Source organism: Athene cunicularia (assembly GCF_003259725.1).
Source record: "Athene cunicularia isolate RWA chromosome 28 unlocalized genomic scaffold, athCun1 chr28_part1, whole genome shotgun sequence".
Classification (NCBI taxonomy): Eukaryota; Metazoa; Chordata; class Aves; order Strigiformes; family Strigidae; genus Athene; species Athene cunicularia.
This window is the reverse complement of record NW_020799139.1, coordinates 2,841,892-2,862,336: the sequence shown is the minus strand read 5'-3', so window position 1 is coordinate 2,862,336 and position 20,445 is coordinate 2,841,892. Positions and strand designations below refer to the sequence as shown.

The 20,445-nt window shown below is 44.7% G+C and overlaps 2 protein-coding genes across 2 annotated transcripts; one reads left to right on the top strand and one right to left on the bottom strand.

Moving 5' to 3' along the window:
* Window positions 1-138: 138 nt before the first annotated feature.
* Window positions 139-4,899, top strand: UBXN6 (UBX domain protein 6). Its single transcript, XM_026864937.1, has 10 exons — window positions 139-329; window positions 675-736; window positions 881-1,012; window positions 1,559-1,656; window positions 2,041-2,116; window positions 2,203-2,287; window positions 2,539-2,758; window positions 2,867-2,997; window positions 3,643-3,788; window positions 4,285-4,899. The coding sequence occupies exons 1-10, from the start codon at window positions 245-247 to the stop codon at window positions 4,411-4,413; spliced, it is 1,164 nt and encodes a 387-aa protein (XP_026720738.1). The 5' UTR covers window positions 139-244; the 3' UTR covers window positions 4,414-4,899.
* Window positions 4,900-5,323: 424 nt separating this feature from the next.
* Window positions 5,324-20,411, bottom strand: CHAF1A (chromatin assembly factor 1 subunit A). The gene is made up of 14 exons (XM_026864936.1): window positions 20,302-20,411; window positions 19,251-20,077; window positions 16,616-16,672; window positions 14,227-14,468; window positions 13,569-13,629; window positions 12,977-13,045; window positions 12,353-12,576; window positions 11,674-11,842; window positions 11,390-11,470; window positions 11,215-11,304; window positions 10,723-10,984; window positions 9,638-10,125; window positions 7,273-7,366; window positions 5,324-5,810 (listed from the first exon to the last, which is right to left on the bottom strand). Exons 1-14 carry the CDS (start codon window positions 20,348-20,350, stop codon window positions 5,713-5,715), a joined length of 2,811 nt encoding a protein of 936 aa, XP_026720737.1. The 5' UTR covers window positions 20,351-20,411; the 3' UTR covers window positions 5,324-5,712.
* Window positions 20,412-20,445: the final 34 nt, after the last annotated feature.

Here is a 20,445-nt window from a genome sequence, read left to right as displayed (position 1 = left end):
CAAGACTCACCGCTGTGCCCGAGCCGCCCGTCCCGCGGGGCTCCCGCCACTCACCGGACAACGATGCTGCCGCACCGGGGCAGCCGGTTTCCCGGCTTCCTCCCCGGGGTCACGGGGCGGGTGCGGGTCACGGAGCCCGCCTCCTCCTGAGCTTTGCTGCTCGGTCCTGCCCAGGGTCCCCAAGGAGAAGCCAAAAGCCGAAGCGGCGCCGAAGCCTCGTCAGGGACCGACGGATGAAGCGCAGATGGCAGCGGCTGCGGCGCTGGCCCGGATGGAGCTGAAGCCCAAGGGCAAGTTGCCCTCGTCCCAGGAAGCCATCAAGAACCAGGGTAAGAGCTGGCTGGAGGACAGGGACCTGCTGCGCCGCTGTGGGGATGGAGCAGCTGGACAGGGGTGCTGGCTGGGATGGTTGTAGCTCTGAGCTGAGCCTGGAGAGGGAGATCCCACGTAGGCAACTACTGGGGTGCAGCTTTTGCAGAGATTTTGGGGCACAGCTGGCTTCTGTGACTGCTTGAGTGGCACAGAAACGGGGTCACACTCATCCGTAGACTCACAGGCCAGAGCACCCAGGTAGGTGTTTGCTTGCCCCGGGTGGTGCTGCACGCTCTGAAGTCCTCTGAAACCTGCTGACCCTCTGCCCGTCCACCGCCGTAACTTGGGTTTGTCTCTCGTAGTGAGAAAAGAGCTGATGGCCGAGGCAGCTGCAAGTGAGAAGGGGCTCTCCGCAGAGAAAGAGGTACAAGACACTACTAGACCCTGATCAGCACCCTTCAGTGCTGCTGTCCCTGTCCCATGCAGATGTGTCAGGGTATTTAGAAACAAGAATACCCCAAAAAAACCTCTTTGCGTTCAGTTTGGGGCCTGATTTTGTCTCCTTTAGGACCTTGCCTCCCCAGACAAGGAAGGGGCAGCTGCGCCCTCTGTCTCAGGGGTCTATTTCATTTGCCCGTTGACTGGTGCAGTTGTAAGGAAAGACAAGAAGGAAAAGCACCTCAGAGAAGCCATCCAGTCGGTAAGTGCCACGTCTGCCAGCCGCATGGCTTCCCTTCCTCCTCTTTTCACTCATTTTGTGACATGGGTCCCCTCGAGCAGTGACTTCTCTGCCTTCTCCCTGTAAAATCTCCACTGTCTCCCAAAGGGCAACTCTGTTCTGCTGTAGCTGTACCAATGCCCATCCGAGTGCTCTCCCTTCGGCTTGCTGGAAACACTGGGAACTCTAGGCCTGTACTGGTTTTGGCTGGGACAGTTCATTTTCTTCATAGCAGCTCAGATGGTGCTGTGTTTTGGATTGGTGATGGGAAGTGTAGCTGTTTCCAGTGTGTAAGCAAAACGGGGAAGTAGTGAAGAAATTCCTTTGCTTGCATGCATAGATTTTTTGCTTTACTAACTTGTCTTTAGCCCAACTCATGGGGATTTTTCCCTCTCTGACCCTTCCAGTTCTCCCCCATCCCACTGTGGGGGGAATAAGCATGGTGCTGAGATGTTGGTCAGGGTTAAACCCCAACAACCCCCCACATCCTTCTGCAGAGTAGCATCAGTTTCTCTTCTTCTCCCGCAGTACTTCTCCATAGACCCGGTAGCTGCCTCGATCATGGAGATTCACACCTTCAATAAGGACCGGGAGAAAGTACGAGTGGGCGTGGAGACCATGGCCAAGTAAGTGGGCTGTGGCACACCAACAGCTCATCCCTTCCCTGCAAGGCCAACAGGCAGGTGGATTTTCTTGCCTTTCTCCAGGCAAAGTCTGAAGAAAACCAAAAGCTGAACACTTGAACCAGCTTAAGTGTCAGCTGAAATAAGGTCAGCATCTCAGAGGTGGTTTAAGAGTTGGTTCACTAATCCAAGAGGTTTGGGAACTACTGGTATAGAGATCAGCATCTGTCTGGCTTGGACATGAAACACTCATGTATTTTACTTTCCTGTTTCTCAGCTCTTACCAATGAGAAATACTGGGAGGTCTCTCAGATTATTCTTACACCTTGAGGTAGCCTGTTGTGAAGTGCCTGCTTTGATCCATGCAGTGCATTCCTTTTTCTGCAGATACTTGGATAATATCTATCTCCATCCAGAGGAGGAAAAGTACCGGAAAATCAAATTGCAGAACAAAGTGTTTCAGGTGAGGTGAAGACTCCTACAGGTGCTCTGCCTAGGAAAGTCCCTGCCTGGAGCAGACTACATCTAAATTCTTTCCTTTTCTTCCAGGAAAGGATAAGCTGCCTGGAAGGGATACACAGATTTTTCCAGGCTATTGGGTTTGAGACAAAAACACTGCCTGTTCCAGGACAAGGCAAGAAATCTAAGTGTATTAAACTGAGTCAGGAGTCTGAGTGGTGGTGGGACATGCCAGGGGAGGCAAGCGAGGCAGCTCTGGTTGCCAAGAGCTCCACAAAAGCTGTTACTCTGAGGCTGTAATAGAAACAGCCACTCACCCTGCAGTTTCCCTGTTAAGACATTACATTTTCTGGAGATCCTTGCCCTTGTATTTCATACATTACTCACATAAAGAACAAGACTCAAATCCTCTCCTTTTGGTTGTAGAGACCACAGAGGAGTACTATGTACTGAAGGAAGAAATGCTGACCAAGTTGGAAGACCTCAAGGACTACAAAGAGCAGCTTTTAAGCTCTGAGCCTGTGAGAGCCCAGCTGGATCGCCAGCTCTGTCTCTTTAAACCATCACCTGAAGCTGCTCGGTTTGAGCTGCCAAATGACTTTTACAACCTCACTGCAGAAGAGATCAAGCGAGAGCAGCGGCTCCGGTGAGTAGACTTAGGAGGAGGAGGGCCCTGACTGCCCAGGGGGCACGCAGTGCCAGCTTAGGAGTCTTGTACCTCTCCTTCATGTTAAAAATTGTGTTTTCTCTAAAGGACAGAAGCAGTCGAGAAGGCTTCGATGCTGAGGACAAGAGCCATGAGAGAGAAAGAAGAACAAAGGGAGATGCGGAAGTACAACTACACCCTGGTGCGAGTCCGGTTTCCTGATGGATACATCCTCCAAGGTAAAAGACTTCTCGCCTTTTCTTTGTCTACCTCCAAAAGCTTCTGAGAATACTTGCAGTGCAAGAGCTTGAATAATAAGCAGGCTTGAGGGGTGTTGAACACAGATGGTAGAATAAAGCAACAAAAACCAGAGTGGGGTGACTTTTCATTAAGAACTCTTCCCATCTCCGAGCCCTCCACCTGCCTCACCTGCACAAGGTTGGGACTGTAAGCCGGGGTTGAGTGGAGAGGGAAGAATCTCAAGGCGCTGTTAATTAAAGCGTGCTCTTCCCAGGCTACTGCAGCAAGCTGGACTCATTAGATCAGTTTGTTATAGTAACCAGCATGAGGTTGCCTGTGTGATGTCAGGCTACACAACAGTATAAATCCTCTTCAGATTTTGCAGTAGAACTCTGGAAATCATTTCAGGCTTTCCCAACTATTTGTTACAGGCTGGCAGGGGCTTGCAACAATAGAAGTAATTTTTTTTTTTTTCTATGGGGATTCTGCTTTTATACTTCTGAGTTCAGTCAGGCTGTTTCTGTGCCACTGAAGTAGTTCATAAAGTTAGCAACAGTACGTGAGCCCCATGAAACCTACCACAAAAGATCAGATTTGGTAAATGCCAGACTCTTTCAATATCTCACCTTGTTTTCTCATGGCAGGGACTTTTTATGCGCGAGAATCAGTATCCACGCTCTACAACTTTGTGAGAGAAGCACTCCGAGATGACTGGCTGCCCTTTGAGCTGTTGGGACCTGGAGGTCTCAAACTGACTGATGAGAACTTGGCCTTCAATGAATGTGGGCTGGTGAGTAAAGAGAGACAGCTGGTTCCTTCCACAGGGGTCTTCAGGTTGTCAGTGATGTGCTGCTCGTAACTTAGGGAAGTTTGTGTCTTCAGCGCTCAGTGCTGCCAGTTGTGCTCAGGCCGCTTCTCTTTGAGCTCAAGCAAAGACTGCGTGAAAGCTTCTAGCTCAAGGCTGTGGGGTCTGTCTGGAAGAACTGCAAGGACCTACCTCCTGTAGCAAACACAGGCTGCAGAGGTTGGCAGCAGCTCTATCACAGGGTTAGCATCCACCCTGGGGAAAGAGGGAAGGCAGCAGAGGCAAGCACAGCTCTAGCACAGGGCTTCCAAGAGAAAGCCCAGAGCAGTGTCCCCTGAGGAGCTTCTTGCAGAAATTCACACTTGTCCTTTTTAGGTGAAGTGCCCTAAGTTCTTCCAGGTCTGTAAACACACACACACCATGTTACGAGGTCAAAGTATAACATTGCTATAGCTTAATAACCCTGCCTTTTCTGCTCCAGGTGCCCTCAGCCCTCCTGACTCTGGCCTGGGACGCAGCAGTCATGGCAGACATTGAGGCAGCAGGAGAGGAGCAGCCAGCAAGCCCCCTGAAACCAGAACTTCTCTCCAGAGTCCAGACACTGTCATGAAATAAAGGGGAGTGGATTCAGTGCTGGTCGTTTAGGCTGTTCCCTCTTTTTCCTATACAGACTGTTGGAGTTTCCAGATACATGACCTCAGAAATGACCTTGTTTTAGTTCTGCAGAGCGGGAGTCTAGATTCTGCTATGTCACACCCACCCTGCAGCCACCTCCACCACTCCAGTAACCATCCACTAAGGCAGTCTGGCCCAGTAAGACACTTACAGGGCTGCTCTGAATGGTTTTAAAACCGAGTTCTAGCAGTGACTGCTTGAGGTATTTCCAAGACCGTGATGAAGCACCACTCTCCTCCCTTGGAGGAGGGATGAAGTGCTAGTACTAGGCTGGATTACCAATTAATAGAGGCTGGATATTGGGCTGGGCTTAGAACTCAGCTTTTCCTTTTGCTTCCGTGTGCACTGTAACTCCTATTGGAGAGAATATATTTAGATAAAATTATGTGTAGTCTGATTAAATGGAATATTTAAAGACTCATTTCTCAAATGGAATATTTAAAGACTCATTTCTCAAAGTTACTTGAATTGCATTGCTCTGCAAGGTTTAAAATACAGACAAGCTCCAGTCAGTGCTGGGGCTGGCACTGGTGTTACTGGTGCAGCCGTGGCATTACCCACCTTTTCACTTCAGGGCACCCACAGACCAGGACACCGACAACAGGCAACAGCTCTTTATGCTGCCCACTGGTGAGAGATTAAGCCTCAAACTACAGCCAGTTAATTACAGCTTCCATTGCAACACTGTGTACAGGAGACTGATAATCTACCCCAATATGTAATTAATACTGGCCTATCCCAAAAGAGGAGAAACAAGGTGCATTTTTCTTTTCTTTTCCAAAGATAAAGCCCTGCTGCTGTTCTCTGTAGCAAGTAAGACCACAAACAGATAGCAAAAATACAGATAGCATAAATTCAAATATAATTGTACATCATTTATACCCAAGGCCATGCTATACAACATTATGAACAGAGTAATTCCCCCAGTGGCATCACAATAAGCTTATTTCAAAATCCCTCCACTAGTTTTAGAGATAATTTAGATACCTTGCATTACAAAGAAGTATCAAAATTTCAATAATGCTTTATTAAGGACAGATTAATATGCAGTATTTAAGCTAAAAACTAGAACTAAAAATTTAAGCTTCCATCTGGTCTGAAGCAGAACAAAGTGCTGTCTTCTCTTTACAAGAAATATGGAATACTTTCAAGTATCTTGTTCAAAGATACACAAGGTTTAAAATTTTCTAATTCATTCTACATACATACAGAGAAGTTAGTAGGCATTTAAGTCTCAAACTGTACTAGGTGGGCTGACCATACTGGTGTCCGGGTGAGTGGTTCTTCTCTCACTGGATTCTGAAGCCATTTCAGTAACTGCCAACATAGAATCTGCAAAGTAGAAAAATGTGTCTTTTTTTTTTTTTAATACCCTCATTAATCTTGTAGAATTTGGCTACTATATACTCTACCTGTCTTAGCTTATCTGCCCCCTTCTGTTGCAAGGTTCCTTTAAATACTATTTAAAAACTGGCTTTAATATTGGGTTCACATCAATCCAGAATAAAAATCACTTCAACCATAAAAAAAAAAATCTTCATAATGTTTTCAGTGCTTTAGATTCAGGCGGAGTTAAACAAATATAGCTGCACGTGTGTCAACAAAGCCCGAGGACGGCAAACCACTGAATAGCATCCCCATCCTCGGAACAAGAGGTTACAAACCTGAAGCAAGGCTTTCATCTCGCTGCAGTCTTGTAATAAGCAAAAGCAGCTTAAGATTAAATGCAAAGCTTCTTGTCAAACAACTATATTGTCTGTTATGGAACGTGGGAGGAGGAATACAGCACCAGCTGAGATAGAAAGGAGAACACAGATATGTCTAGAATGGGTCAAACACTCTATAGAATATAAGGCTTCAGGAATATGCACGAGCCCTTATCTATCAGTTAGAGGAGCTGCCCAACACAAAAAAAACCCCCACTTTCCTTAATTCAGGTTGTGCCAGTAGCATTGTGAAAGAGCTCTATTGTGAGAGCGGTAAGAAAGGGCTCGGAGGTTTTGAAAGCGGTTTAGAGGAGCTGAATGCACATCATGTGGTTGGTGTTAAGTCATTGATCTGTATGATCGAGTACATATAGCTAAAACCTCACAGAGATGAAAGGAGCTGCTCCACATCCTCATCCCACTGTTGCTGAATCCGTAGCCTGAAAGGATACGCTACGGCAGCAAAGCTTTGAAAGCCGTTTTCCAAGGGATAACTGGGACACAAATATAAGCAACTGCTTAGATTCTAGAGCAAAGTGTTGACCAGAGCCTGTCAGACATCCGAGAGCTTGGTTATGATCCAATGCTACATCCTTCAGACAATTCACCGTGCACTTCAAGAAGGCCGCAGAGGGGAAGTTATGCTCCTTGTCAGTCCTGAAAGGGCTCTGAACATAAGCACACACAGCCCTGGGACAGCCCTGCTCAGCAACATTTACCAGTAGTTAGTGGGTCTGCTGATACTAACCCCAGTGCTCACTTTTCTTACTAGAAAAAAAAAAAGGTAACACTGGCAGCCACATGCTAGTCACAAGCACTTTGTGCTATTTAGTCGACTGGAGGGAGGAGGGAAGAAAGGGCAAGAGTGGGTTAGAGACGACTTTAAATAGCAAAGAAATATCTAGAATGAAACATAAAAAGCAGAGAAGTACCTAGAATAAGACATCTACAGAGAAGAGCACAAGGCTTGGTGAAAAAGTGCTAGAAAAACCGCAACAGGTTTAGCCACACACCGTTCCCACTCTGTCATACTCTCCCTCGTGGGAGAGAGCATCTGCCAAGAGACTGCTATTGCTTTATTTTCCCACCTTTGCCTGGCTGTATATTCACAATCAGGCAGTCGTCATCTTCCTCATCTTCCTCGGTGTCTGCCTGAAATCCATCCATTTCTGCAGCTTCAGCCTTAAGGGAAAAAAAAAAAGGTACCAGCTGTGTCTCAGCAAGCTAATGTGCGAGACGAAGCACAGCCAGTGCTGTGAAGGACTCCAGTGAGCGCTCCTCACAATTAGCACTTGCAGCACAGTCTGATCAGTTGGGCATATTTGTGGGGAAGAAAAATAAGCAACTCCTGGCTTCAACAGACACTGACTTTTGATAAAAGGCCTCGTCTGCAACAGCACGTACAGCAGGAAGCACGCCAAGTTTCTGCTCCAGGATGTTTCACTGTTACACAATGCGATGAACAGCCTACACATCAAAAGTCAGTTCAAACCTTAATTGAAATCTGACTCAGTTTTGTTGGTTTTTTGGAAGGGAAACCTCCCCCCTCCCCTCTGCTGAATATTTTGGATGCTTTCTTCCTTCTGAAGATGGAAAATTACTTTTGCTTGTCAAGTTCAATGCATGTTCTCCCCCCAACTCCTCTTCCTCTTTGCCAATTAGCTTTTATTCAGGAAGGGGTGACAGTTCTTCCCTTGGTGACCCCATTTTCTGCCATGGGAGCAGCACAAACTACTCATTTTGAATCGAGAAAATGAATACAAGGAGTGATACAAACTGAAGTTGGCCAGCACTGAACAGCTGCAAGTGTTTTTTGCGTTTTTTCCCTCAACTGGAACTGCGGAATGAAAATCTCAGACCTAGAACCTGGTCCCCACCCCGTACACACTGTTCCAAGAGAAGAAATGTTCAATTTACATCTTTCATTAAAGTCACAGTTCTCAGATTAAGTAATCCCCTCCTACACATGCACAGGTACTGCCCACTTCAGTACTGAGTTTTTCCTCTCTCCACAGCTTAGGTAAGAGCACTTTTACTGACACGAGCCCTGGTGTGAGCTTCATAGCAGGGAACACGTGCCAGGGGCAGAGAACCTGGCAGCCTCGACCTACCAATCGTTCCCAGGCTCTCCCCCAGCTCCAGCCTCACTCGACAGGAGGGATGGCATCTCAGTAGTACCTGAGCAGTGACGACTTAAACATCAGACACAAAAGGCTTTTGGGACTCTTGACACCTTTGCTGAGCTGCACAGCACCTTTAGGCCAGTTTTAAGGTGCTTTCGAGAGCTTTGAAGAATTCAGGCAGGTGATGTAATTCTACTAAAAGCTTTTGTTTTGCTATTTCTGCTCAAGTAGTCGGTTATAAGCAGAATTTCCAGTGGGTGCCAAGCAAAGATTTTTTATCTTTGCCTTTATTTAGCATTTAAGAAAAAACCCAAGCAGATGGAGTTTGGGGGCTGAACAGCTTCTCACAAGTCTTTGATACCTATCAGTACTTGAATGCAGAGCTTTCTCAGTAGAAAAGCAAAAGCAGCCAAGAATAAGGTGAGAAGGAAAAGCATAAAAAGCTTTGTCCGTGGCTTCTTTAATCACCCCCTTGTCCACATGGGATGAGGAACAGATCCACTGACAGTACAAACCCCGTCCTACCTGTAGGTTTAGAAGCAAACAGTTTGTAACACCAAACTTCAGGACCTAAAGTCTTAGTGTCTTAAATGCACAAGAGCATCACATGGCTAATGCACTAATCACATACTTCTCAGGCGTCCTTTTGGATGATTAAACTCTTAGTGCTACCTGTGGTTCCCCCGAAAAGCAGAAGCAAACAACAGGAAGATCACAACAAAGCCTAGAGCTGGAGTAGCAACTACTCCAAATCCATCTCATTTTGTTCTATGAATTATTGTATTTTTAAGCCAGCTCTTGAAATTCAGCTTTATGCATGACAGTATAAGCTGGAGACTTTACAGACTATTACGAGTTGAGATGCAGCACTTATGAACCACGTTTAATCAATACACATGCAACTGATGTAAGTCACCAGCTCAGGCTATACATCTGGCAGCCATACACACACATAAAAACCTGCATACAAATTATATACAGCTGTAAACTCAAGGCCAAGCAGACACTCAGAAACTATTCACAGCTTGGATGCAATCACTGCCAAATAGCAGAAAATGGAAGAACAGCAGGAGAGCAACATTTCAAATGGAACAGACAGTCCAAGCTGGAAAGACACAAAAGAAACTCAGATCTTTAGATTCAGACAATTTCACTCCTTCCCCCACAAAAAGGGTCTTTTTTTTGTGAAGGACAGTGTGTGTAACTCACTATTTTGACTCCGCTCACCTAGGTCGGTCTGGGGGGCACACCAGGACGCTCATCCACGGAAGACGCAGAGCTACAGCCCCGTCGTTCTTTACTGGGGAAGAGCACTGTGACAGGAACTCACCTGTTCAGCACCTCGAGGCCTTTTCATGAATTTAGTGATGGACATGCTTCCGGTGGACTTCCTCTTCACCGACACAGGGGTGGGCTGCAGGACCGCCACGCCAGGCACGCTGCCACCCTCCTCCTTCCCTGAAGAAGGGACTTGGGTGACGTAGTTCCACTGACAAGGGACAGGGAGATGCTCTCGATCAAAACTCTTCAGCACCTCCGAGTGGACGTACCAGCACATCCTATACTCGGGTCTCTTCTCGTACACAGAGTTCTCAGAAATGATTCGCTTTAGCCTGGCTTTGGAAGGGACACCGCTGTCCTCGCCGACAGGCGTCTGCGGCCGGGAGGCGTGGGGGCTCACAGGGCTCGTGTCGCTACACTCGGCGGCTGCCGTCACGTCGCTGAACAGTCCTTGTCGGCAGCACTCCTGGAATTCTTGGATGATCACTTTGCTCCCGTTCACGTTGCCGTGCAGCAGAGGCAGAAGCTGGCCAAGGACTGCAGAGGAGAAAGGATGCACAGGGGTTGTGGGGGAAGATTTAAAAGTCAAGAACCTGACAGAACCAAACAGTACACACACTCCAGAAAGACAACAAATAGGCTGAGCTTAATTTAAGATATGGGATGGTAACAGGAGCTAAATCTGATGCAGAAAATTCACCCCCAATAACAATAACCCCCTGAAGTTACAAGCTTCAACCCTTGTTCTAGCCTTTACATTCATCATTCACATCTTTGTGTTCATCATGTACAGCAGATGCTCAGAACTGAAACCTGTCACACAAACTAAATCCTCTCCCCCAAACAATAAACGGGTCAATGGGCTTGAGCACTTCCAGTAAGCAGTCCTAAATCCGACTCTGCTGAAGTCTTGTTGGCTTTATTTCCTGGATTATCTAGAGCAAGAGTTTTCAGAGAGCGTAACTAAGGCCATACTGGACGCAATGCTGGAAAGCTTTCCAAGAACTCTGAGATTCCCTGGATTTCAGACTTGTCAAAACCAGGTCATCCTGAATTGGACACTCAGTACAAAAATCTGTTCTCTCCAGAGTACAACAGTGCACAAGTACAACTATTTAGCCCTTCAGATCTTACTTTGTTGATCTTTTGCTCTTTTTTTGCTACATTTCTGTATCTGTTGTTCTTCCTCTGCCACAGGTGAATCCAGGATACACGCTGTGAACTGCTGGAGAACCTTTAGGTCCGCGTTTGCACCGCTGTCGTTTCCTGCACTTCCCCACACACAGCCGATTTTCACAGGCTGTAGAACATGGAACCTCTTCCCCTTGGCCATCAGTTCATCCCACTCCTTTGCTTTCAGCTTTTGACGAACCTTCTGATTCTCTGGATCGCACTCCTAAAACCACAGGCAAGAGAGAACTCAATACATCCTATTCCAGGAAAAACAAAAGCTTTTTAAACGCAGGTTTTTTACCCAGCTTCCCAAGCTACAGAAGCCAGCTCCTGAACCATGCAGATCTGAGATGGATTTACATCAATGCCAAGACTACACACCTGCTTCCTCTGCCAATATTTATTACACCATTCACTGGAAACGGAGATGGAAAACCAGTGACACCCACTTACTTCTGTCACTCCTTCATCTTCAGATAGGTACCCATGGGGTACAAAAAACCCGTCATCATCATCTTCATCCTCTCCCTCCTCTTCATCATCCTAAAAAGAAACTCTATTTATTAGAGATTTCAGCAATAATTGCAATCGGTTCAGAAAGCAATTTTTCAGCATGCAGAATCCTTACCCCTTCACTATGGGAGAGACTTTCTCCAGGTTCCTCCTCTTCCCATTCTTCATCGCTATCTACTTCATAGTCCAGTAGTTTCTAGAAGAAATTCCAACATGCCATTTCTATAAACAACATGAAAGCACACCACCAGACCCCATTCAGGGTTTCAAAACTCGGTAGCACGGGGCATCATGCAAGTGGATCAGAAATCCCAGAGAACAACTGAACTTGGCCAACCACATATTCACTTCAAGAGCATAAAGAAAAGGATCCAAGTACACTGCCTGTGAGGTGCTTACACTGTCCTTTGACCAAGGATTCCTGGGACGGATCATAGTGGTTTTCTTGTTCCACGTGCCCCAATATGCAGGACGGTGATTCTCACAAAACTGCAGAAGCTTCATTCTACCAAATTTCCCCCTTTCAGGAAGAACATCTGTTTTGCAGTTATCCACTACCACCACATCGCTGTTAAAAAGAAAAGAGAGTCTTCAGTACTCACAGAATGCTCCCATTCCACTCCAGAAAACAGCTTATAGAAAGCTTCAGTTCAGCCCCAACACCAACACAGAGATTGAGTTCCCTAGAACTGGCTCTCCCAATTCTCCTCCAAGAACATGAGTTCCAGACAAGCTACCTCCCTCCTTAACACCACCTCTGTTTTAGCTATCAGTAGCTTTACTTTTTAAAACTATCAAAGACAAACACTACTAAGGGCCAGTAGGGTCCAGTGCTGAAAGGCAGCTGCCTGAAGCACAAGATTTCCTGTGGAGAAGGATCTGAAAAGCATTTTATGGAATAAAGGACTTCTAGATCATAACATACTACTCCCCATGGAAACAATTCTCATACAAAATGAGTATTCAAAGAAGAGCTCCATCTTTTCATCATCTCTAATATTAGAATAAGATTACATCAACACCATTCTGCAGTGTATTACATAAAAAAGTGAAGAAAACCCCCACCACACAGACTAACCTGTTTACTATGTCGGTGCTGTTACTGACAAAAGTAGGTCCAGTTTTACGTGGTTTACGACACTTTAGATCCCTCAAGAAAGAAACTTCGCTATTCTGTGCAGGCAGGAGCTTATCCAGCTGTTCTAAGAAGTCTGGATCCAGGGCAATACGACAGAGGGGAGCCAAGACCATGTTCTCCTTAATTTCAAAGGGAGCAAATTTTCCACAAGAGCCAGCAAGAATCTGAAATATTAAGGGAGGGTTGTGAAGGTCTGAACACCTGAGAAACTGCAGCACCAACACATTCAAGATATACAACAAACCTCAATACCAGGTGCTGAGGTTTGAAGATTTAGGTTAAGCCTTTCCTATCTGAGACACCAATGGATCTTCTCAAGGAAATCTAGGTCTTTACAGCCAATGCAGCAGAAGACAGAGCTGAGATTTTTTTACTAAAGTAACTACAGACTTCTTTTGTAGTTTCTGCACTTGTCACAGACTTTTTACAAAATTTTACACTTTTGAAATTAGGAAGTAGGAAATACTAACGCTTTGTCCATCTCAGAAGCTCTAAGGGATGGACCAGAAGGAAATCAGACAACTGATGAAAGACTAACAAAATACAGGAACAGCAACACCTCACCTTCGGGGTTTGTGGAGTCTTTGGTTTCTGGAAGAACCTCGTAATTTCAGCCTTTTGTGCATTAATACGCTGCAATCAGAATCAAAACGCAAGTTATAAACACAAAGTAATATAAGGCCTTATAATTCAAGTTGAGCTGATGCATGACCCAACATGAAGTCTAGTGAGGTATAAAGCAAAGTGCAGTCATTTACCAGCTCCTGTAACTCAACAAAAACCCAACTGCATTCTCTAACACAGGTATGTGGATTCCAGTGTCATTGCTAAGATAAAGGATAGAGTTCACCCACGGGCATTGAAAAAAACAAACATAGAAAAGACTTTAACAGGTAAAAGCAAAGACACCAATATGTACAAAAGTAACAGACAAGAAACCTGCACGATGTAACTGGTGGAGTAGCACCACCAGATCAGATCGGAGAGGCTGCATCCCAAATGGAAGAGCTCACTCCCAGTATGCCTGGAGAACCCCAGGAGCTGTGGGAGCCCCGGTGCGTGTGGCTGGGCAGCCAGCAGCAGGCTGCCAGGGAGCCCCTTAACATCATCTCACTGTAGGAGAACAATTTAGAGACAAGCTAGAGAAAGCATTTACCTTTTCCTCCTCTCTCAACCGTTTCTCCTCTTCTTTCTTCCTCTTCTCCTCAAGTTTTGCTCTTTAATATAAATTCAGGTTAACTGTCATACATCATGAAGTGTTTATTTGCACTGAGGAAGAGGTGAGAAGCCCCAAATCTTGACTAAGACACCCCCCCCATGCTAGGTAAGAGGATAATCTATCAATTCAGTCAAGGACTGTACTTGGTTAACCGTACAGAAGACTCCTTTCATTCCTTCTAGAGCAAATATTGACCTGTTTTAGCCACAAAGTGGCCAGGCTGCTTCAAATTTCCCTCAATACCAGGGAAGGGTATTTATGACATTATCAAGTTACAAGCAACTTCCTCCAGATAGGGCATCAGTGTCAGCAAACTGCAAAAGTACAAGGAAGACTTGTCACAAAGGCAAAAACTCAGTGGAGCATGGCAGCTCTTTTCAGCCATTTCAAACCAGAAGCCCAGGTCAGCCTGCAAGCAAAAAGTACTGCTGAGATGAGGGTCTGGTGCACACAGTCGTTCAAATATTTAAAATATATCCTGTGACAAAGAGGCAGGTGCTCTTTGACCAGCACAGCCTCTAGAAGGGACAGTTCAGGTGGGTATGAAACATCATTTCACTCCATTCCCTAGGACCTGCAAAAACCAATCACTTACTCTAAGGCTTCCTGCCTCTCCTTGCGTTTCTCCTCCTTCACTCTCAGCTTCTCGGCTTTTTCCTTTTCCTCTTTTTCTTTCTTTTCTCTCCTTTCTTTCTCTTTCAACTCTTTCTCCTCTTCTTTCTTCTTCTTCGCCTCCTCCTTGGCTCGCTCTTTTGCGGCTTTTGCTTCTTCTTTCAGCCTTCCCTTTTCTTCCCTTTCTGCTTGCAACTTCTGCAGCTTGTCAGCACGCTCCTGATCCTGGTTCAGAAAGAAGCCATTAAGCAAGGTGTCTTTTTGTGTGCAGCAATAGCTGCTGCCATAAAAACTTGAATAAAATAAGGACTTCATTTCTTCAGCTGAGATACTAGAGTAGATTCTTGCACCCGCCCAGTGCCTGACCTGCAGCATCATTTCTAGCTCTCACAGGACCCGAGGCTATTAGCCACAGCTACCTGTTGCCTCAGCCAGCTGAGCTATCCCACACTGCCTCTCTAAGGCACTTTGTTCTTTTCTCCTAACAAATGGAGGTGTTTCTATTTCCTAGGCATCAAGGAAAGCTTTGTATTCTACTTGTTTTATATCTGAGTCATCTTCATTACTGGTGTAGCATTATGCAAAATTATATGGGATTTTTTTTTTTTTTACATTATTTTAAAATGTTATTTTAATATTTCAGATTGTTTCCAAACCACTTTCTTTGGAAACACATACCTCACGAGCTAAGCTTTCATGCTTTTTGTATCAATGCAGGGCTACCATGGCATAAGTTTGAAAAGTGCATTTGATCTGATTTTTGCATTATAAACCCATCAGGATGTTCTGATGATGTTTTTCACTATCTCAGGCAGTTAACACGAGTCTCCAAACTTGATTGTGCAGCTTGCAAAAAAAATTTGCCACTTGTGTTAGCCCCATGTTAGCTAATCAGCCATCACTGGGTGCTCTAAGCTTATTCAAGGGGCACTACAGGAACAATGGAGGAAGATTATATTGAAAGCGTTGCCATTAACAGTATTTCATCCCAAAGCTACTGAAATTCTCATTATGGGTCTGCTGACACAAAGGAGAATGTGCAACACTCACTAAAAAAAATGGCAAATTAATGATAGCTTCCCTACATTGTAGGCACTGGTGACTTCACCAGAAAACAAGGGTATGTCTGTGCTCAGACACACAAATATCCTCACTATGTATTTTCAGTTTTGTTTTATTTATTTCACATCTCTTCTTGGCAACATCAAGACTTACCAAACAGTGTCACAATGTACAAATAACTGCGGATGGCAACCAACATACAAAATGGTGCCAATGGTAAAAAAAAAACAACCCAGTATTGTCAGAACTGAGTCATGGTAATCAGTGAAAATCTACTGGGTAGTTTGGAAAACGGTGTGAAGTTAAGAGCAGGATTGGTGGGTCTAATTTTTAGCGTAATGAAGCTTCCATTCTCATCTCTCCCTCACATTAGTGCTATTTTTAACGTACATATAGAATGGAAGAAAACAACAGATTGGACTTCTATATAGGGCGCTGTAAAAAGCAAGCAGCTCAGGAGCAGGCTCAATCACATGTAGCATATATAAAACACACAACAGTCCTCTACCAACTTTATAAACTAGTTACTAAGAAACACAATAAGAATTCATAAGCACAGGCCTTCCCAACTGCAGCTAAAATAACACCCAGTTTTCCAGCAGGCAAAGCCCACTCATCCAGCACTGACTGTTCAAGAACCCCATGTGATCCATCAGCCTCCTTTATATTTAGCATTTTAGGACTGGAAGCGGAATGGACAGCAAAATCACCGCACCGCCGTTTTGTTACGGAACAGAGTTTGCTGACTAGCTGCAGTCAAGCAAACAGAGCGTGGAGCTTCAGCACTTCCAGCAGCGACATCCGACAGTTTCTTCAGCAAGCCATAAAAACCATCAGCCCATTTGCCTGACTTATTAATGAGGAACAGAACCTACGTTTGGTGGCTTCAAAGGGGGAAGGGTGAGAACGATGAAGCAGGAACTGACCCTAAATAGAAGGCTCTTGAAGATTTCACTTGTATCTGTCCACTTAGCAGGCTGCACCTACTCTCCCTCAGGAAAGGGTTTGAAAAAAATTCTCAAAAGCATTTTGACAAGCAGTCAGCAACATTTATAGTTTCTTAATCTCTTACCAAAGTGCACAGAAATGCAGTGCAGGCCACCCACACTTCATTACGTATGCATTAAGAAGCTCTGGAACGAGCCAAGTACTTTAACTGCATGCATTAAGATTCTTCCATATTCATCAGTGAGGAAAATCAGGAAGAGAGACGTTCTAAGTGGACTAAGATGAAACGCAAAGGGCTTTGCTTACTATTCAACGCAAAAGCACAGCAGGTTAACTTTTCTATGTCAGTGAAAATGCCTTACTCTTTGCAATCTCAGCTTCTCCTTCTCTGCCGAACTTTTGTGGAATTTCTGAGATACCTGGAATTACAAAATGCAAGTTTTAGAGACCTGCACCATCCCCTTTCCATGAGGTACTAGAACTCTGACTAAAAGAACCGCAAGCTTCATCTGAATTATATTAACATCGTTCTCACAGATTAGTATATTCAGCAACTAAAGTATTCCTGCAGTATAGGATATAAGAACACAGTTCAAGCATATCTAATCTCACCGATTTACATTTAAGTCTGAATACATCTAAATGCTTCAGTTTACATTAAGTGCTCGCGTTACTAAGTTTTTGCATAAACAAATCCCTCTAGTCTACTCAGTTCTAAAGTATCATTTGCAAGGGAATATCATGTGCAGAAAAACAAACAGAAGCTAGAGCTGCTCCAAATCACGAGAGCACAACAGAGGACATTTAATTATAGCAAAGTCACTTCCTTCGAGTTAAACTTAGGTTTGCTTTTTTGCATCCTACCACTTACTCTTGCTATAATATTTAGATACAACTTCCCAAATACAAGGACCATTATCCATATTTTAACAGTTTCTTCTTGTAATCGTAGCCCTCTCGCTCTTCCACTAGTACCAGCGCGTCAACCTTAAGTTCACACTTCTCATTTCTCTTAAAGCTGTTATTTATAAGGGAAAAACTGTATTTCATGTTTAAGAACATTGTTCATAGACTAGTCAAAGGCGCAGTTTGTCAATATTTCAGCATACCATGCCTTGGTTTCTTGTATCCCCCTCTTCCTCCTCCTGCTATTTGCAGTATAAGGTACCATGTTTAAACTCTGTGATTAACAGACTAACACAGAGCAACTGCTTTCTTTTCTGTACTCGCATTTAAGTTTACACAGTGCAAAGCTGCATTGGGAGATTATTTATCTGACACAAAATAAAGAGTTGTTCAACTGGGAGTTTTAGTTTATCAGAGCTGTTTCCACCTGGGAAAACAAACATGTCAGGACAGGCAACTACACAGGTCGAGGTGCAGACTTCCCATTTTGGCAAGCAGCATGTGAGCTATTTCAGCCTTACTTCACGCCACAGGAAACTAATAACTTGTTCACGTTATCGTATTACATCAGGATTCAAGTATTTTTTTTGTTTGTTCTGCTACACTGGAAATACTTCATGCCTGCTTGAGTTTATATATTTATTTTAGAGATGAAAGATTGCGAGTTTTAACTGTATAAGAATTGGTCATTTTTCTTGATAAGCACATAGCAGAAGAAATGGGAGACCTGTCACATCATGAGCTCCAAGGCCCAGCTAACTCATCTACACTTCCTCCAGGCCAGTGAGTTTTCCTCACCTGTGAGACAGTTTCTCCTTAAACCCCAGGGGGATAATTACTGAAAATCTTTCTTAAAAGGCTTGGAGATGGCATAAAGAGGAAGACTACCAGCTGCTTCACTTTCATTTACCTGAGCCACATACTCAATTCTCCACCTCTGGCAGCGCAACATCAACCCAACCCTCAATACCTCATTTTCCCCTCCGATAACAAAGTTGAGCAAAACAAATGCACAGGACAGACAGTCCAGCCTAACTATAGGCGAGGTTTAGCTACGTAAGTGGCCAGGCACATTCACCAGGACCACTCTGCAGGTTTCACTGTGGATGACTGTGCCCTGCGAGAGAAACCACCACTGATCTCCCCCCAAAAATGGTTGAGCTGTGAACAGGCACTTGAGCCATGTGAACGTTTCAGCCGCCTGTGCAGGCACTGTTGTCCTTTGGATCTTCCCTTTCAATACAGCATCAGAAAAGCAGTGTTTTGGGGTTTCTTGCTGGAGCAGAGCTACTAAGCTGGAACTAAGATCACAACCCAGCTCAGTCAGAGCTCATCTCGAGGTGTTCCCTCCTATGCTCCAGCCTTCCCAGCCCAACAGCACCGCCCATCCCCAGGAGTGCTGCACATGCAGTGACTTTCCCCCCCAGCAGCTCCCAGTGCTCAAGGGTGAACCCATAAGATGGCTGAGGGCACAAGCTCCGAGCACTCAGTTGGGAGAGACAGAGGCTCATCCAACTCATCCTCCGTCCTTTCGCACGGATCTGCAGTTCCACTGATCCACTGTAGTTTCAGCTTAGAGCATTTTCTGTACCACAGTTGCAGAAATTCAGAGCTGGAAAAGCATCTGCATGGACTGGTACTGGGGTGACATCCTCTCACAGTAATTATACAGCAGCTTCATCAGGGATAGAACAGAGGTTGTAAAACATCAACTAATGGACAAAACTGCTCTTGGATGCTGTCCTTATCCCAATTACCAAAACATTAAGTCCCAGGGCATGCACTTTATGAGCTGTTCATAAAAAAATAAAATTAACCTGTAACAGAGTTTAAAGTTACATTCACAAGATGCAAATATACCAGCAGCTCAAAACCAGGCAAAATTTAAATCCATTAGCAGTAGGGATTAAATAAAAATTCAAAAGGGCAATAATTTAGTTATGTTCTTAATAAATCAACACCACCTTCCATACACTTCTCATGATCTTCATGAATAATCTATTTATCCTTTTCACTACAAGTGCAGGAAACCATACAACCTATCTGCAATGCAACAGCTTTTGAGAAAAAAAGCCAAGAAAATAAACCAACCTTCCTAATAGGCGTTGAGGCAGCTAAAGGACTATTATTTCTCTTTGTTTCTGCAGCAGGCTGCACCTCAGGTGAACTCACAAAGTGAGAGCTTAGTGAGGAGTTGCTAAGTCCCGAGTCCCCTTCGTGAGAGGATTCTGTGGTCTCATTTTCCAACGTGATGCTTCCATCCAAAGAAGGGACTTGGGGAGATTTTGCAGTCATAATATCCTCCAGGAGCACTACAGGCATCTTCCCCTCAAAGATAACATCCTTCAGTTCACTCTGGTTTACCTTCATGTTTTCCATATTGTTACACTCTGTTAACCCAGAACACGACTGGATTCCACCTACCAAGTCTTCACCTTTATTGGCTACAGCTTCACACGGCGCATCAGTCTCCATTGAATCATCCGTTTGATTCATCATCTGAGGGGAATTCAAGCAACTCAACTGGTTTATCTCTTTTCCTAACGTGCCATTAGTTTTAGCTAGGGATGAAGATGCTTTCGAATCAAAATTAACATTGTCTGTGTCATCACTGAGTCTATGGCTAGAGTCCTTCGTCAGGTCAATAACAATAACAGTTTCATTTGTGTTATCTTTTGTGTTTTTCTGTATAAAATAGTCTAACGGACCCTTTCCGTTATCAAGTTTTGGAGCAAAATTCACATCTGAACCCAAGTGGCAGTCATTCTCCAAGTTGTCCAGGGATGCTTGCGATGCACCTAGGGAGGAATCCTTACTTGGACCAAAACCACTCTGAGAGCTCTTTACTTTTTTGATTTCTAAATCTGCATCGTATTTTTCCTTTGGTACAGGATTCAAGCGTTTGAATGGCAACCGAGCTGAAACAACAATATTTGATTATTTTAGTCATATCATACAAATCACTGGGGCGAGGGGAAATCAAATAGTAGGATATTTAATGAGTTCTTAAGCATAAAAATTAAAATGGGTTAGCCAGTTCAGGCCAGTTTATTACTGCAAAGCCACTGTATTTCACAAAACATCTGACACCTTAGCACGCTAAAGCTGCCCTGGGTGACAGACACTCCCTCTGCAGCCTTACCTTGTACCAGCTTCCGCGGGGGAACTGCTGCTTTGTTTCTGCACTCCATGGCTGTAAAGGAGAAACATAATAAATAAACACCAGTGACACATTCCCAGCGAGCTACCGGTTTCCCCGAGACAACCGACCCACGGCAGCGCCCGA

What these genes read in the sequence shown, in the direction of transcription:
- UBXN6 (XM_026864937.1), top strand. Translation starts at nt 245, where the DNA reads ATGGCAGCGGCTGCGGCGCTGGCCCGGATGGAGCTGAAGCCCAAGGGC. An exon ending in GGAAGCCATCAAGAACCAGG is followed by an intron (nt 330 to 674) that starts GTAAGAGCTGGC and finishes TGTCTCTCGTAG; the next exon opens with TGAGAAAAGAGCTGATGGCC. An exon ending in AAGCGAGAGCAGCGGCTCCG is followed by an intron (nt 2,759 to 2,866) that starts GTGAGTAGACTT and finishes TTTTCTCTAAAG; the next exon opens with GACAGAAGCAGTCGAGAAGG.
- CHAF1A (XM_026864936.1), bottom strand. Translation starts at nt 20,350, where the DNA reads ATGGAGTGCAGAAACAAAGCAGCAGTTCCCCCGCGGAAGCTGGTACAA. An exon ending in CCCGCGGAAGCTGGTACAAG is followed by an intron (nt 20,078 to 20,301) that starts GTAAGGCTGCAG and finishes TTGTTGTTTCAG; the next exon opens with CTCGGTTGCCATTCAAACGC. An exon ending in ATCCTTGGTCAAAGGACAGT is followed by an intron (nt 11,471 to 11,673) that starts GTAAGCACCTCA and finishes AATTTCTTCTAG; the next exon opens with AAACTACTGGACTATGAAGT.